Source organism: Pongo abelii, chromosome 15 (genome assembly GCF_028885655.2).
Source record: "Pongo abelii isolate AG06213 chromosome 15, NHGRI_mPonAbe1-v2.0_pri, whole genome shotgun sequence".
NCBI classification, from domain to species: Eukaryota; Metazoa; Chordata; class Mammalia; order Primates; family Hominidae; genus Pongo; species Pongo abelii.
Window position 1 is genome coordinate 110,324,061 of NC_072000.2, and position 16,705 is coordinate 110,340,765.

General features: G+C 42.4%; 1 protein-coding gene and 2 gene segments (V, D, J or C); all 3 read right to left on the bottom strand.

Annotated features, from left to right (window-relative positions):
* Positions 1-16,705, bottom strand: part of LOC100937468 (Ig alpha-1 chain C region-like) — a 189,317-nt gene that overhangs the window by 104,151 nt on the left and 68,461 nt on the right.
* Positions 1-16,705, bottom strand: part of LOC134760151 (immunoglobulin heavy constant gamma 1-like) — a 102,419-nt gene that overhangs the window by 17,001 nt on the left and 68,713 nt on the right.
* LOC100454612 (V-type proton ATPase subunit G 1-like) lies at positions 4,209-4,532 on the bottom strand. The gene has a single exon (XM_054530961.2). The coding sequence runs from the start codon at positions 4,530-4,532 to the stop codon at positions 4,209-4,211; it is 324 nt and encodes a 107-aa protein (XP_054386936.2).

Sequence of the window (16,705 nt, forward strand, 5' to 3'; positions counted from 1 at the left end):
TGATTTCATTCATTTGGGTCTTTTTTCTTTAGTCTAGCTAATTATTTGTCATTTTTGTTTATCTTTTGAAAAATTCAATTTTTCATTTTGTTGATCTTTTATTTTTTTTGTCTGAATTTCATTTATTTCTGCTCTGACTTTTATTATTTCTTTCTTTCTACTAATTTTGGGTTTGGTTTATTCTTGATTTCCTAGTTCCTTGACATGCATTTTCAAGGACGAGATTTATTTGAAATCTCTCTACTTTTTTGATGTAGGTATTTATTGCCATAAACTTCCATCTTAATGCTGCTTTTTGCTGTATCTTATAAATTCTAGTATGTCGCATTTCTATTTTCATTTTCTTTGTTGACATTCTAAAATTCCCTTCTTAATTCCTATTGGTCACTCAGGAGTACATTGTTTAATTTCCCATGTCTTTGTACAGTCTTAAAAGTTCCTCTTATTGATTTCGAGTTTTATTGTGGTCATAAATGATATTTGATATAATTTTAATTCTTTCAAATTTGTTGAGACTTGTTTTGTGACTTACTGTATGGTTTATCCTAGAGAATGTTCCATGTGCTGATGAAAAGAATGTGTATTTCACAGCTGTTGGATGAAATGTTGTGTAAATATCTGTTAGATGCATTTGGTCTAAAGTGCTTTTTAAATTGAATGCTTCCTTGTTGATTTTCTGTCTGGATTATCTGTTCAGTGCTGAGAGTGGTGTTGAAGTTATCAACTATTATTGTATTGGGATCTATCTCTTCCTTTCTTCTGCTTGATCATATCTGCTGTTGAAGCTCATTACTGTATTTTTAAATTTTATTCATTGAATTCTTCACCTGCAGAATTTTAGTTTGCTTCTTTTTTATTTCTATCTCTGTTGAAATTTTCATTCATACTGTAAATTACTTTCCTGAATTCATTGAATTGTTTATCTGTTTTCTTGTATCTTATTGAGTTATCTTAAGATCATTATTTTGAATTCCTTTTCCAGCAATACATTGATTTCTTTTTCCATTGAGGTCTATTAATGAGAGTTATGTTCCTTTGGTGGTGTCATATTTCCTGGCTTTCTCATGTTTATTGTGTTCCTGCATTGATGTCTGTGCATCTGGCGAAATAGTCACCTCTTCCAAACTTTCAAGAGTGGGTTTTTTAGAGAAAGAATTTCACCTGCAGTTGGGTTTAGTGTTTTGGTTGGGAAAGTGTGATGACTCTGTTTCTGAATAGGTGTGGTGGCATAGCCTCCATGCATCTTCTTGAACTGCATTCAACCTCAGCAATAACTGTGGGCACTTCAGTGAACTAGGCTGTAGAATTTTGTGGATGTAGAGGTGGCACAGGTTTTTAATGTACTCAGTGTCAAGGGCTTTTGGAGTCCTTCTCTTCTTGTTTCCCCACAATGGGGAGATTTAGTCAAGGGGCTCTCTCTTGGTAGCAGGTCTAATGTGGTCAACGTGCAGCTGCAATGGTGCTGGATTCCAGGTGCCGAAAATTAGAGTAGCTGTGCAACTGGAGTCCTAGACTCCTGGTTTCAAGAATCTACTGTGGCACCTGGGTCTTGGGGTGTAGGTTCAGTTTCTGTGGCAGGGTTGGATTAGGTTGCTCACAGTGCTAGGATCTGTGACTCTGAGGCAACTTTTAACAGTTTTCGTTCAAGGGGCCAGGTTGTAGCCGTGAGTCTCTTCCTGGGGGGTGCAGCATTTATCCAACTCTGGGGAAGAAGGGGTGTTCTGGAGGTGTGAACCTGGGGAGTATGGTATGGCTGCAATTTGGGAAACTGGGCCAATAGGGCAAAATGGAAACTTTGGTCCCAGGGGATGAGGCACTGTGTGGTATTGACTCTAGACCCTAGGATGGTGGGGCTTAGCAGGATCCCAGACTCTGTGAGATCAGGTACAGTGGCAGCAAGTATCCCAAGATGGCAGAGCATAGCTGTAATTTGGGCCTTGGTGGGGAGCAGGCAGGGAACAGCACAGTGCTGATTCTACTTCCCAGGGAGAGGGTGCCTCAGCAGCTCAGACTCTAGGGGCCTAGGCAAGCTCCAGGGAAGCAGGGCACTACAGTTGTTTGGCCTGTAGGCTGAGATGTCTCAGTTTAGCCACTGCTCCGTTTTCCTGGGGCATAGGGTGCTATATCAGCTCAGCCTTGGGATGTGCTGCTGCTCAGCTTAAGCCAGGGCACTGATTCCCTAGAAGGTGATGTGTTGCTTCAGCTCAGGCCTTCTCTGCTGTAAGGAAAGGCCTGCATTTGTGTATCGGAGGGTGTGATTTTTCTGAGTGGCCCAGGCACCATTTCCGTAGGATACAGGTTGCTGCTTCAGCCTAGGCACTGCAGTGTCTGACCTTCTGGGTGGCCAAGGCATTATTTCCTGGGATGCAGGGTGCTGCTTCAATGTAGACACTAGAAAGGCATGATTCATCTGCATGGCCAAAGTCCTGTTTTGCTAGGAGGCAGGAAACTGCTTTAGCTTGGACTCAAAGGGTCAGGGTAAGGAGTGGGTGGAGCTGATCCACTTGGCTCTGTGGGGAAGGGTTTAATAGATGCCCATACCTTGACTTGGGGACGTGTGACCACTAGTCTGGGTTGTTTGGTGGCAGCTTAGCCTCAGGGATGAAGGGGAGCTGTGACTACTCACTCCTCGAGTAAGACACACTCCAGCCATAGTTCCTATTCCAGTGTGGTGAAGCGCTAGCCATGTGGGAGTGGGGTACAGTGTCAGCACCTTTTTTGGGGAGCACAGCTGTGTGGCCTCCAGGCAACTCTCTCCAGTGCAAACTGCAGGGGACCCCAGTGGCGAGGTCTGCAGGTGTCCAAGGTGTTAGTGGGTGCCACTGGGATCCTCTTGCTTACCTCCTCATGTCAGAAGTTCCTCCCGATTCCCAGATAATCCTAGTTGGGGGATGGAGTGGTGGAGGCCGTGTGTTCCCTTCTGTTGTATATGTGGCCAGCCCACATTTCTGTGCTTATCAGGGTTTCTGTTACTCCTCTGATGCACTCAGTGCTCTCCCTCAGTTATTTTCATTAAAATATAGTTGTCTATTGACTGTTCTGGCTGTCTTTATCAGGATGATGAGCACTAGGGGCTTCTAGTTGGCCCTTTATTAGATTTCAGGCTCAAGATTCATCCTCCTCAGTTAATGCTCCATCTTCCAGGCCCACTGGGGTGGCCCCACACTCTGGGGTGGCAACAGCAGCCCCAACAGCCTCCTCACCTGTGGCTCTGACCTCAAAGTCACTCTTCCTTCATTTTGTCTGGTCTCTTTTTTTTTTTTTTTGCATGATAGGCTTTACTTTTAAATGATTATTAGTACACCGAGTAATAACACATAACAAGTTCTTGAATTCTATCATCTAGTTATTTTGATTAAGAAGCTGAAACAATTGTACTGGTAGTATTCACTGTTCTAATTGTTAGCAGGAATGGACTACTTTAAGGCTGGCTGATGCTTCGCACAGGTTACAAAAATTACTACTTTTTCATAGATAAAGCCCCTGACCTTCAAAAAAGCATTAAGGAAAAAATGATTTAATTCTTTCCTTTCTTCAAAGGGTTGTTTTGCTTTTTCTTTTAAACTTGATATAAGAAAGAAAACATCAACAGTGATATATATATATATATATATATATATATATATATATATGTATGTATATATTGCTTGAGCCAAAAGGCATAATAAAATAGACAATATTTACCCATTATATTCCTAAGAAACATGAGGTAAAAAGATGAAATCTTTAGATAAGTTTTTTTTTCTGAGACAGGGTCTCACTCTAGCACCCAGGCTGGAGTGCAGTAGCACAATCTTGGCTCACTATAACCTCTACCTTCTGGGCCCAAGTGATCCTCCTGCCTCACCCTTCCAAGTAGCTAGGACTATAGGAATGTACCACCACATCTGGCTAATTTTTATATTTTCTTGTAGAGACACAGTCTCACTATGTTGTTCAGGCTGGTCTCAAACTCCTGAGCTCAAGCCATCTGCCCACCTTGGCCCTCAAAAATGCTGGGATTACAGGCGTGAACCACCATGCCCAGCCTAGATAAATTCTAAGTCTGTACAAAGAAACTGGATTTGCTTCTCTCCGAAAAGTGAATGGACCTACTATATAATATACAGAGATAAGTTAATGTCTTCTTATAAGAATATAACTAGAGCTTCTTATTCCATGAGGGCATCTAAAGTGCCCATCCATGGAACAGGTGCTTCTCTCTTTTCCTATCCATCTATGTGATAATTTTCAGGGATTTCTGGCTGGATGCTGCAGATGAAGGCCAAAAGATTATCTAAGACTTCTTCCCTGTTCTGCTGGAAGTAGGTCTGGAGGATGGTTATCCTGGGTCTGTGAGATCCTAGTGCTGCAGCTTCCTTGGCCTTGAACTCTTTCTCCTTCTGCAGGCAGTGCTGTTCAATTTCAGCCTGAGCTGCTCCTTTGGGCTGCTTCAGCCTCCGGTTCTTCTGCTTGTGGGCCCTGGACATCTTCTTGGCATCCTGCTTCTCGGCCTGCAGCAGCTGCTGGATCACCTGTGACTGACTGGCCATGGCCGTGGTGATACTGAGACCAAGGTGAGCAGCCTAAATCAGCTCGAAGGGCCCTTGGGTCAGCTGACCCAGCCACCTCAGCACTTCCCTCTTCAGCTGATCTCTTTCTTCTCACATTTTACTGTAAGCAGCAAGGAGAAATCAGGAATGCCTTCAACAATTTTCTCAGGAACTTCCTCGGCTAAACATCCAAGTTCATCATGTATAATTTCTACTTTCCACAAAACGGAACACAGTTCAGCCAAGTGCTTTGCCACTTTATAACAAGGGTCACCTTTCTTCATTTTCAATAACATGTTCCTCATTTCTGTCTGGAGCCTCATCAGAGGCACCTTTAACATTCATATTTCTAGCAACATTCTGATTGCAACAATTTATGTATTCTCTAAGATGACAGGAGTTTTCTCTATAGCTCTCCTCTTTCTTTCTGAGCCCCCACCGGGATCACATTTAATGTCCAAATTTCTAACATAGTCTTCAAGGAAACCTAGGCTTTTTCTAACACACACCTCAAAACTCTTCCAGCCTCTACCCCTTACTGAATTCCACATTTTTGCTACTTATGACCCCTGGGTTCACTGAAAACTTACTGCCCACTTCTGATCCTTCAGTTTCTCTTTTGGCAACGTGCACAAAGTGGCCTGATCTTGTTCACCCCAGTTCTAGGCCTGCTATCTTCTAATGCCGGGGCAGCCTCAGCCAAGTCCTGGGCTGAGCTGGTGTGATTGGGCCTCCCAGCCCTGTACCCTGAAGGTGCTTGGGCTTCATTGGGAGAACCTGACCAGGTATCTTTCAGTACCATGCATGTCACTCAATGTCACCCCTAGAGATTTGGGGGTGAGCAGTAACATGGAGTTCCTGATATGATTTAGATGTTCGTCCCCTCCAAATTTCATATTGAAATATGATCCCCAGTGTTGGAGGTGAGGCCTGGTGGGAGGTATTTGGATCATAGGGGCAGATCTGTCATGAATGGTTTGGTGCCATCCCCTTGGTGATGGGTGATTTCTCACTCTATTAGTTCACACAAGAGCTGGTTGTTTTAAAAAACCTGACATTTCCTTCTTATCTCTCTTTCTCCTTCTCACCATTCTCATGGGACATGATGGCGCCTTTGTTTTTTGAGATGGAGTTTCACTCCTGTTTCACTCTTGTTGCCCAGGCTGGAGTGCAATGGTGTGATCTCGGCTCACTCACTGCAACCTCTGTCTCCTGGGTTCAAGCAATTCTCTTGCCTCAGCCTCCCTAGTAGCTGGGACTACAGGCATGCACCACCATACCTGGCTAATTTTGTATTTTTTAGTAGAGACGGGGGTTTCACCATGTTGGTCAGGCTGGTCTCGAACTCCTGATCTCAAGTGATTCACTTGCCTTGGCCTCCCAAAGTGCTGGGATTACAGCATGCCTGGCCTATGCTGGCTCCTTTTTTGCCTTCTGCCTTGATTGTAAACTTCCAGAGGCCTCACCAGAAGCAGATGCTGGCATTAAGCTTCTTGTACAGCTTGTAGTGAGCCAAATAAACTTCTTTTCTTTATAAATTATCCAGCCTCAGGTATTCTTTTATAGCAATGCAAAATGGATGAAAACAGAAAATTGGCAGCAAGGAGTGCGGTGTTGCTATAAAGATACCTGAAAATGTGGAAGTGGCTTTGGAACTGGGTAATGGGCAGAGGTTGGAAGAGTTTGGAGGGCCTGGGAAGAAGATAGGAAGATGAGGGGAAATTTGGAACTTTTTAGAGACTGGTTAAATAGTTGTGACCAAAGTGCTGATAGAAATATGGACAGTGAAGGCCAGGCCGATGAGGTCTCAGGTAGAAATGAGGAATTTATTAGGAACTGGAGTCAAGGTGATGCTTGTTATGCCCCCAGCAAGGAGCTTGGCTGTATTGTGTCCATGTTCTAGGGCTTTGTGAAAGGCTGAAATTGACAGTGATGACCTAAGGTGTCTGGTGGAAGAAATTTCTAAGCAGCAGAGCATCCAAGAAGTAACCTGGCTGCTTTGAATGGCCTAAATCAAATATGGGAGCAAAAAATGACTTAAAGTTAGAATTTATAATTAAAAGGTAAGCAGAACATAAACATTTGGAAAATTTGCAGGCTGGCCATGAGGTTGAGAAGAAAAGAGCGTTTTCAGGCAAGGAACCCAAATGCCTTATGGAGCAACCACTTGCTAGAGAGATTAGCATAACTAAAAGGGAACTAAATGCTAATAGCAAAGACAATGAGAAAAAGGTCTTAAAGTCATTTCAGAAGTCTTCGGGACAGTCTCTCCCACCACAGGCCCAGAGGCCTAGGAGGATGAAATGGTTATGGGGGCCAGGTCTGGGGCCTTGCTTCCCTGTGGTATCTTGGGAGGTTGCTGCTCCAGGTTCAGCCAAGGCTCAAAGAGTCCCAGGTGCAGCTCAGGCTGCCACTCCAGAAGGTGCAAGCTGGAAGCCTTGGTAGCTTCCACATGGTGGTAAGCCCACAGGTGTGCAGAATACAAGAGTGAAGAAGGCATGTCAGCTCCTACCTACATTTCAGAGGATGTATAGGAAAGTCTGGGTGCCCATCCAAATCAGTAAAGAGGAAGTCAGACTGTCGCTGTTCACTGATGATATGATCACATACCTAGAAAACCCTAAAGCTCATCCAAAAAGCTTCTAGATCTGTTAAATTAATTCAGTAAAGTTTCAGGATACAAAATCAACGTACATAAATTGGCAGCACTGCTATACACCAACAATGACCAAGCTGAGAAACAAATCAAGAACTCAATCCCTTTTACAACACCTGCAAAAAATAAAATACTTAGGAGTATACCTAACCAAGGAGGTAAAAGATCTGTACAAGAAAATCTACAAAACACTGCTGAAAGCAATCATCAATGACACAAAGAAATGGAGACACATCCCATGCTCATGGATGGGTAGAATCAATATTGTGAAAATGACCATACTGCCAAAAGCAATCTACAGATTTAATGCAATTCCCATCAAAGTGCCACCATCATTCTTCACAGAAATATAAAAAACAATCCTAAAATTCATTTGGAACCAAAAAAGACCCCACATAGCCAAAGCAAGACTAAGCAAAGGGAACACATCTGGAGGCATTACATTACCCAAATTCATACTACACTACAAGGCTATAGTTACCAAAATAGCATGGTACTTGTATAAAAATAGGCATTAGACCAGTGGAACAGAACAGAGAATCCAGAAATGAAGTCAAATACTTATATCCAACTGATCTTTGACAAAGCAAACAAAAATGTAAAGTGGGGAAAGGACACCCTATTCAACAAACGGTGCCGGGATAATTGGCAAGCCACATGTAGGAGAATGAAACTGGATCCTCATCTCTAACTTTATACAAAAATCAACTCAAGATGGATGAAAGGCTTAAATCTAAGACCTGAAACCATGAAAATTCTAGAAGATAACATTGGTAAAAGTCTTCTAGACATTGGCTTAGGCAAAGAGTTCATGATCAAGAACCCAAAAGCAAGTGCAACAAAACCAAAAATAAATAAATAAATAAATAAATAAATAAATAAATAAATGTGACCTAATCAGACAAAAAAGCTTCTGCACAGCAAAAGAAATAATCAGAGAGTAAACAGACAGCCCACAGAATAAGAGAAAATATTTGCAAACTATGCATCTGATAAAGGACTAATATCCAGAATCTACAAGGAATTCAAACAAATCACCAATAAAAAAATAATACCATCAAAAAGTGGGCAAACGACATGAATAGACAATTCTCAAAAGAAGATATACAAATGGCCAACAAACATATAAAGAAATGCTCAATATCACTAATTTTCAGGGAAATGCAAATTAAAACTGCAATGAGATACCACCTCACTCTTGTAAGAATGACCATAATTAAAAATTAAAAACTAATAGATGTTGTCATGGATATGGTGAAAAGGGAACACTTTTACACTCCTGGCTGGGAATGTAAACTAGTACAACCACTTTGGAAAACAGTATGGAGATTCCTTAAATAACTAAAAGTAGGACTACCATTTGATCCGGCAGTCCCACTATTGGGTATCCAGAAAAAAATAAGTCATTATATGAAAAAGACACTTGCACACACATATTTAGAGCAGTGCAATTGCAACTCCTTGTACTTTCAAAAACATGGAACCAGCCTAAATGCCCATTGACCAATGAGTGGATAAAAAATGTGGTATATATACACCATGGGATACTACTCAGCCATAAAAAGGAATAAAATAGTGGCATTTGCAGCAACCTGGATGGAGTTAGAGGCTGTTATTCTAAGTGAAGTAACTCAGGAATGGAAAAACAAACATCATATGTTCTCACTTATAAGTGGGAGCTAAACTATAAGGATGCAAAGGCATAAGAATGATATAATGGACCTTGGATACTTGAGGGCAAGTGGCAGATGGAGGTGAGGGATAAAAGATTACATATTGGGTACAGTGTACACTGCTTGGGTGACGAGTGTGCCAAGATCTCAGAAATTACCACGAAAGAACTTATCTATGTAACAAAAAACCTAAAACTATTGAAATAAAAATAAAAAAAGAGAGACAAAAAAGAAAGCCTGGGAGCCCAGACAGAAACCTGCCGCAGGGGTGGAGTTCTCCCACAGAGCCTCCAGTAGGGCAGTGTGGCGGGAAAATGTAGGGTTGGAGCCCCTTCACAGAGTCCCCACTGGGGTACTGCCTAGTGGAGCTCTGGGAATGGGGCTGCTGCTCTCCATACCCAAGAAGGGTAGAGCCACCAGCAGCTGGCACCCGGAGCCTGGAAAAGATTCAGGCACTCAACTCCAACCAATGAGAGCAGCCATGTGGGCTGCACTCTGCAAAGCCATGGGGGCAGACCTGCCCAAGGTCTTGGGAACTCGCTCCTCATACCAGTGTGCCCTGGATGAGGGACATGGAGTCAAGGATTATTTTGGAGCTTTAAAGTTTAATGTCTTTCTCTCAGAATTGTGTGGGGCCTCTTGCTTCTTCCCCCTCCTTCTTTTGGCCAATTTATCCCTTTTGGAATGGAAATGTTTACCCAATGCCTGTACCATCACTGTATCTTGGAAGTAGCAACTTGTTTTTGATCTTACAGCCTCATAGGTGGAAGGAGCATGCCTTGAGTCTCAGATGAAACTTCGGAGTTTTGATTGAGTAGATGCTAGAACAAGTTGAGATTTTTGGGCACTATTGGGAAGGGATGATTATATTTTCCAATGTGAGAGGGACATGAGATTTGGGGGGACAGTGTGGAATGACATGGTTTGGATATTTGTCCCCTCCAAATCTCCTGTTGAAATGTGATCCCCATTGTTGGAGATGGGGCCTAGTGGAAATGTTTGGGTCATGCCATGGATCCCTCACGAATGGCTTGCTGCCATCCTCTTGGTGACGAGTGAGTTTTGCTCTACTGGTTCACACAAGAGCTGGTTGTTTAAAAGAGCTTGGCACCTCCTCCTTCCCTCTCTTGCTCTCTCTCTCACCATGTTACATGCTGTCTCCCCCTTCAACTTCTGCCATGGTTGTAAGCTCCCTGATGCCCTCACCAGAAGCAGATGGTGGCACCAGGGTTCTTTTATGGCCTGCAAAACCCTGAGCCAAATAAGCCTCTTTTCTTTATAAGTTACCGCGCCTCAAGTATTCCTCTACAGCAATGCAAAATGAACTCACAAAGCCAGTTGTACTTTACCACACAACCATCATGGAAGCCACAAGAGGAATTGTTTCTATCTGATTCTACACTCCTCTTCAGCATCAGAATGTTCTGGGATCACCAAAAGAGTTCAGGTGGAGATGAGAATGGCCTCTCCTCCGGGTGCCCACCCCTGATAGCTGGGGTGAGCTGTCTTGTGGATGGGAAGACTTGGTAGTCTGCTCAGGTTGACAGCCTGACAGCCTGCGGTGTCTGATAATGAGCCCTGTCATCACAACTCATCTGTTATCAGCTCTGACAAGCCTGGCCCTCAGGGTCTCTCTCCAGCTGGAGCCCCCAGGCTGCGGGTGCCATGACCCACCTGGCTCTGCTAACATCCTCCAGGCTGGCTCCCCACCTGCCCCACAGCCTCTGCCCTTGGAGTGGACTCTGGCCTGCCTCACTCCTTTGGTGCCAGATGGGTCAGCTCTTTGGGTGGGCTGGCTGCCTGCAGGACATCAGAGGGAGGGGATGCTGATGCTAAGTGGTGACCCTGGCTCTCTCCTTGCAGGGTTGCCTGGACCTTATTGCCTTCCTCAACAGACAGCCCAAGGAGCCTCTGTTCCTGCAGATCTCAGAGCGGCTCTCTCCTCCTCCAGTGTGTGTGGGGGCGGTGCTTGCTCTTGCAGGGGAAGAAACATTTTTCCCCCTTCTACCCATCTTAGGTTCATTAGCTGGGGTCTTGTCTATTAGATTAACAAGATATTAACATGAGAAAAACAAACAGAAGTTTACTAACATGTGCATTATGCCTCCATGTGGGAGCTGTCAGAGATGAGGAATTCAAAGGGGCAGTTGGAACGTGAGCTTACAGAGCATCTTAGCAAACGGGCAATTATTTTTACAGAATTGGCAAGACAAAGGAAAGGGGCTTTCAACCTGCAGGGCAGCAAATTCCGGGAAGTAAATATATAGGGGAAGCTAACAGAAGATATCTGGCTAGTTTGTTGTGCAGATTCCTCTAGTGCCTTCTCTGGGCTGATAAGCATCTAGAGTTGTCTCCAAAGACTAAGAATCCTCTACTTTTCCTGGTAGAAAAGGAAGTGGGAAGAGATTTTTTTATTGGGTATGCTTCTTTTTAATTGTCTTCAGCTCAAAATTATTCTTGTTTGAAAGTGGCATATTCTGCTACTCTTCACTCTGCTGGGGCCAGCTCTGGAGTCCTCAGTGTCCCAGGGGCTCTTGCACCGAGCCCAGATCTGTGTCAGCAAGGTGTCCTTCCATTAAATCCTTCCTAAATGATTTAGTTGGAGGTGCAAACCCACAGAGCATTGCTGGAGGCATGTGGGAGAGTGGCTGTCAGGCGTCGTCTTTGTTCATTAAGTTGCTATGAGGGAATTCCTGAAGCTGGGTAATTTATAAAGAAAAGAGGTTTATTTGGCTCATGGTTCTGCAGGCTGTACAAGAACCATGGTACGTGCAGAGATCACATGGGGAGAGAGGAAGCAAGAGAGAGGGGAGATGCCAGGCTCCTTTCAATAGCCAGCTCTAGCAGGAATAAGAGTGAGAACTCACCCTCAAAGGAGAGCATTAATCTACTCATGAGGGATCTGCACCCAAAATCCAAACACCTTCTACCAGGCCCCACCTCCAACACTGGGGATCGAATTTCAACATGAAGTCTTGGGGGACAAACATCCAACTATAGCAAGGGTCCTGCAGGGACTCTCTCCCTCCCACTTAACTTCGAGCTTGAGTGGGTGATGGAATTTTGTGTTTGGTCCTGACAGGATTTGCACTGCCCAAGTCTGCAGCTACAGCTTTAGAATTGGAAGGCCCCCTTCACCTCCAGGGTGTCTTGTGACCAGGGCACCACCGGTGCCCACTAAGGCCTGCTCCTGCAGCCTGGTCACATGGGGTGGAGGTAGAGTCAGGATCTTGACTGGCAGGCAGCTCCTCCCAGAGGAGCAGCCTCCTGACTCCCACTACCTCCCACCTCCCACAATGGCATCCCAGCACCCATGGCAGAGGCCACAAAGACACCCAGGGACACTTCTGGGTCAGAAGGGGTGCCACTGACGGGGTGAGCTCCGTGTCTGTAGCAGGTAGAGGCGCTGAGATTTATAACAGAATGAACTGACGTTTTTGGCAAGTGCAGGAAGACTGTCCACGTAAGTCCTTGAGAACTTGGGAAACAGAATGAGCGGATAAAAAGAGGAAGCTCAGGTGTTTATGCTCTTGGTCCACTGAATTAAATAAGCTATGATGAAGCTGCTGCTGCTTCCAGGGCTGAAGTACATGCCACGGGCAGTGACCCCATAGCAGGGCCACTGTGCACTTCACATGCTCTGAGGACAGGCTCTCCCTTCACACTGCTACTGCTACTGGGTGGGGCAAAGGATCATCCCATCCTGCCCACCACAGCCAGCACCTATGTGAGCCACTGGAGCCTGAGGAAATTCGTCGCCACTATATTGGCCTTACAAGAAATGCTTAAGGGAGTTCTATACTTGGAAGCAAAAGGATGATCTCTACCATCATGAAAGCACATAAATGTATAAAACTTACAGCATCACAGCAAATACAAAAAAAGAGGAAGAGAAAAGACATAAATGTTACCACTACAGAGAACCACCAAGCCACAATGATAAAGAATAAGAGAGAAAGAAAGGAAGACAGGACAGACAAAGCAACAAGAAAACAACCAACAAAATGACAGAAATAAGTCCCCACGTATCAATAATAACCTTGAATGTAAACAGATAGAATTTTCCACTTAAAAGATATATACTGGCTGAATGGAAAAAACCCAAAGACTCCACCAAAAACTCTTAGATCTGATAAATAAATTTAGTAAAATTGCAAGATACAAATCAATATATGAAAGTCAGTAGTATTTCTATACCCTGATAATGAACTAGCTGAGAAAGAAACCAAGAAGGCAATCCCATGTACAATAGCTACAAAAATCCATATAAATAAATTTCACCAAGGAGGTGAAAGACTTCTGCAAGGAAAACTACAAGACACTGATGAAAGAAATTGAAGAGGACACAAACAAACGGAAAGACCTTCCATGCTCATGAATTGGAAGAATTAATATTGTTAAAATGACCATACTATCCAAAGCAATCTACAGATTCAATGTAATCGCTATTAAAATATCAACGTCATTTTTTCACAGAAGTGGAAAAACAATCCTAAAATTAGTATGAAACCAAAAAAGAGCTTGAATAGCCAAAGCAACCCTTAGGAAAAAGAATAAAGCTGGAAGCATCATACTACCTGACTTCAAAATACATCACGAGGATATAGGAAACAAAACAACATGACATTGGTATAAAAACAGACACAGACCAATGGAGCAGAATTGAGAACCTAGAAACAAAACAACCACATATTTATAGCCTACTGATTTTCAATGAAAGTGCTGGGAAAGGACAGCCTCTTCAATAAGTGATGCTAGGAAAACTGGATATTTATAGGCAGAAGAATAAAACTAGGTCCCAATCTCTCACTGAATTAAAAAAACAATTAAAATGTATTAAAGACGTAAACATAAGACTAAAAACTATAAAACTACTAGAAGAAAACATAGGGAAAATACTACAGGACATTGTCATAGGCAAATATTTTATGGCTAACACCTCAAAAAGACTGGCAACAGAAACAAAAATAGACAAATGGGACTATATTAAACTAAAAAGCTTCTGCACAGCAAGGAAACAGTCAACAGAGTGAAGAATCAACCTTTTTGATGGGATAAAATTCATCCAACAAGGGACTAATATTCAGAATATACAAGGAACTCAACTCAACAACAACAAAAATCCCATTAAAATGGACAAAAGACATGAATATGCATATCTCAAAAGAAGACATGCAAATGTGACCAACACGTACATGAAAAAATGCTCAACATTACTAATGATCTGGGAAATGCAAATCAAAATCACAATGAGATATTATCTCACCCCATTTAGAATAGTTATTACCAAAGACAAAAAGGAACAGACGCTGGTGAGGATGTGGAGAAAGGAGAATGCTCATTCACTGCTAGTTGGAATGTACATTAGTACAGCCATTATTGAAAACAGTGTAGAAGTTCTTCAAAAAATTAAAAATAGAACTACTATATAATTCAGCCATTTCACTGATGCATATATATCTAAAAGAAAGGAAATCAATATTTTGGAGATATATCTACACTCCCATATTTATTGCAGCACTGTTCACAATAGCTAAGATAGGGTATCAACCTAAGTGTCCATCAATGGATAAATGGATAAAGAAAATGTGGTATATATACATAATGGAATACTATTCAGCCATAAAAAAGAATGAAATCCTATCATTTCCAGCAACATGGATGGAACGGGAGGTCATTATGTTAAAAGTGAAATAAGCCAGGCACAGAAAGTCAAATATCATGTGTCCTCTTTCATATGTGGGAGCTAAAAATGTGGATCTCATGGAGGTAGAGAGAAGAATGGTGGTTATCAGAGGCTGGGAAGGATCACTGCGGTGGGGAGGAGATAAGAGAGGTGGTATAATGGATACAAAAATACAATTGGGTAGGTTGGGTGTTGTGGCTCACGCCTGTAATCCCAGCACTTTGAGGCTGAAGTGGGTGGATCACCTGAGGTCAGGAGTTCAAGACCAGTCTGGACAACATGGTGAAACCCTGTTTCTAGTAAAAGTACAAAAAATAGCAGGGCACAGTGGCATGTGCCTGTAATCCCACCTACTTGGGAGGCTGAGGCAGGAGAATCGCTTGAACCCAGGAGACGGAGGCTACAGTGAGTCGAGATTGCACCATTGCACTTCAGCCTTGATGATAGAGCAAGACTCCTTCTCAAAAAAAAAAAAACAAACAAAAAAAAACCAAAAAAAAAACCAGTTGGTTAGAAGGAATAAGTTCTAGTGTTTAATAGCACAGTGTGGTGACTATAGTTAACAATAATTTATTGTATATTTCAAAATAGCTAGAAGAGACGATTTGAAACATTTCCAACACAAAGAAATGATAAATTTTGAGGTGATAGATATTTTAACTACCCCGATTTGATCATTACACATTCTAGGCATATATCGAAATATCATGTGTACCCCATAAATACGTTAATATATAATTATTATGCATCCACAAAAATAATAAATTAAAAATTAGGTTATCTATGAAAGAGGCCATGGATGGGAAGGCCACACTGCCAATCAGACCTTGGCCATCCTCATCATCTAAAACCATTCTTTTTTTTTTTAATCTTTATTATTATTATTATTATTATTATTATACTTTAGGTTTTATGGTACATGTGCGCAATGTGCAGGTAAGTTACATATGTATACATGTGCCATGCTAGTGTGCTGCACCCACCAACTCGTCATCTAGCATTAGGTATATCTCTCAATGCTATCCCTCCCCCCTCCCCCCACCCCACAACAGTCCCCGAAGTGTGATGTTCCCCTTCCTGTGTCCATGTGTTCTCATTGTTCAATTAAATGTTAGACCTGAAACCATAAAAACCCTAGAAGAAAACCTAGGCATTACCATTCAGGACATAGGCATGGGCAAGGACTTCATGTCTAAAACACCAAAAGCAATGGCAACAAAAGCCAAAATTGACAAATGGGATCTAATTAAACTCAAGAGCTTCTGCACAGCAAAAGAAACTACCATCAGAGTGAACAAGCAACCTACAAAATGGGAGAAAATTTTCGCAACCTACTCATCTGACAAAGGGCTAATATCCAGAATCTACAATGAACTCAAACAAATTTACAAGAAAAAAACAAACAACCCCATCAAAAAGTGGGCGAAGGACATGAACAGACACTTCTCAAAAGAAGACATTTATGCAGCCAAAAAACACATGAAAAAATGCTCACCATCACTGGCCATCAGAGAAATGCAAATCAAAACCACAATGAGATACCATCTCACACCAGTTAGAATGGCAATCATTAAAAAGTCAGGAAACCACAGGTGCTGGAGAGGATGTGGAGAAATAGGAACATTTTACACTGTTGGTGGGATTGTAAACTAGTTCAACCCTTGTGGAAGTCAGTGTGGCGATTCCTCAGGGATCTAGAACTAGAAATTCCATTCGACCCAGCCATCCCATTACTGGGTATATACCCAAAGGACTATAAATCATGCTGCTATAAAGACACATGCACACGTATGTTTATTGCCACATTATTCACAATAGCAAAGACTTGGAACCAACCCAAATGTCCAACAATGATAGACTGGATTAAGAAAATGTGGCACATATACACCATGGAATACTATGCAGCCATAAAAAATGATGAGTTCATGTCCTTTGTAGGGACATGGATGAAATTGGAAATCATCATTCTCAGTAAACTATTGCAAGAACAAAAACTAAAACCATTCTTGGTGTCCCGTCTCATTTGGGTTCTAGAAGAAGTCAGCTTTTCCACTCCCTCCCTGTAAGTTTTCGATTTTCTCTATTCTTTTAAAATTTTTGCTTGCATAGCCACCAATTCTCTCACCTAACCTCTTTTCTCTAGTTAATTAATGAAGGG

Excerpts from the sequence above, each read along its gene's own strand:
- LOC100454612 (XM_054530961.2), bottom strand. The coding sequence starts at position 4,532 with ATGGCCAGTCAGTCACAGGTGATCCAGCAGCTGCTGCAGGCCGAGAAG.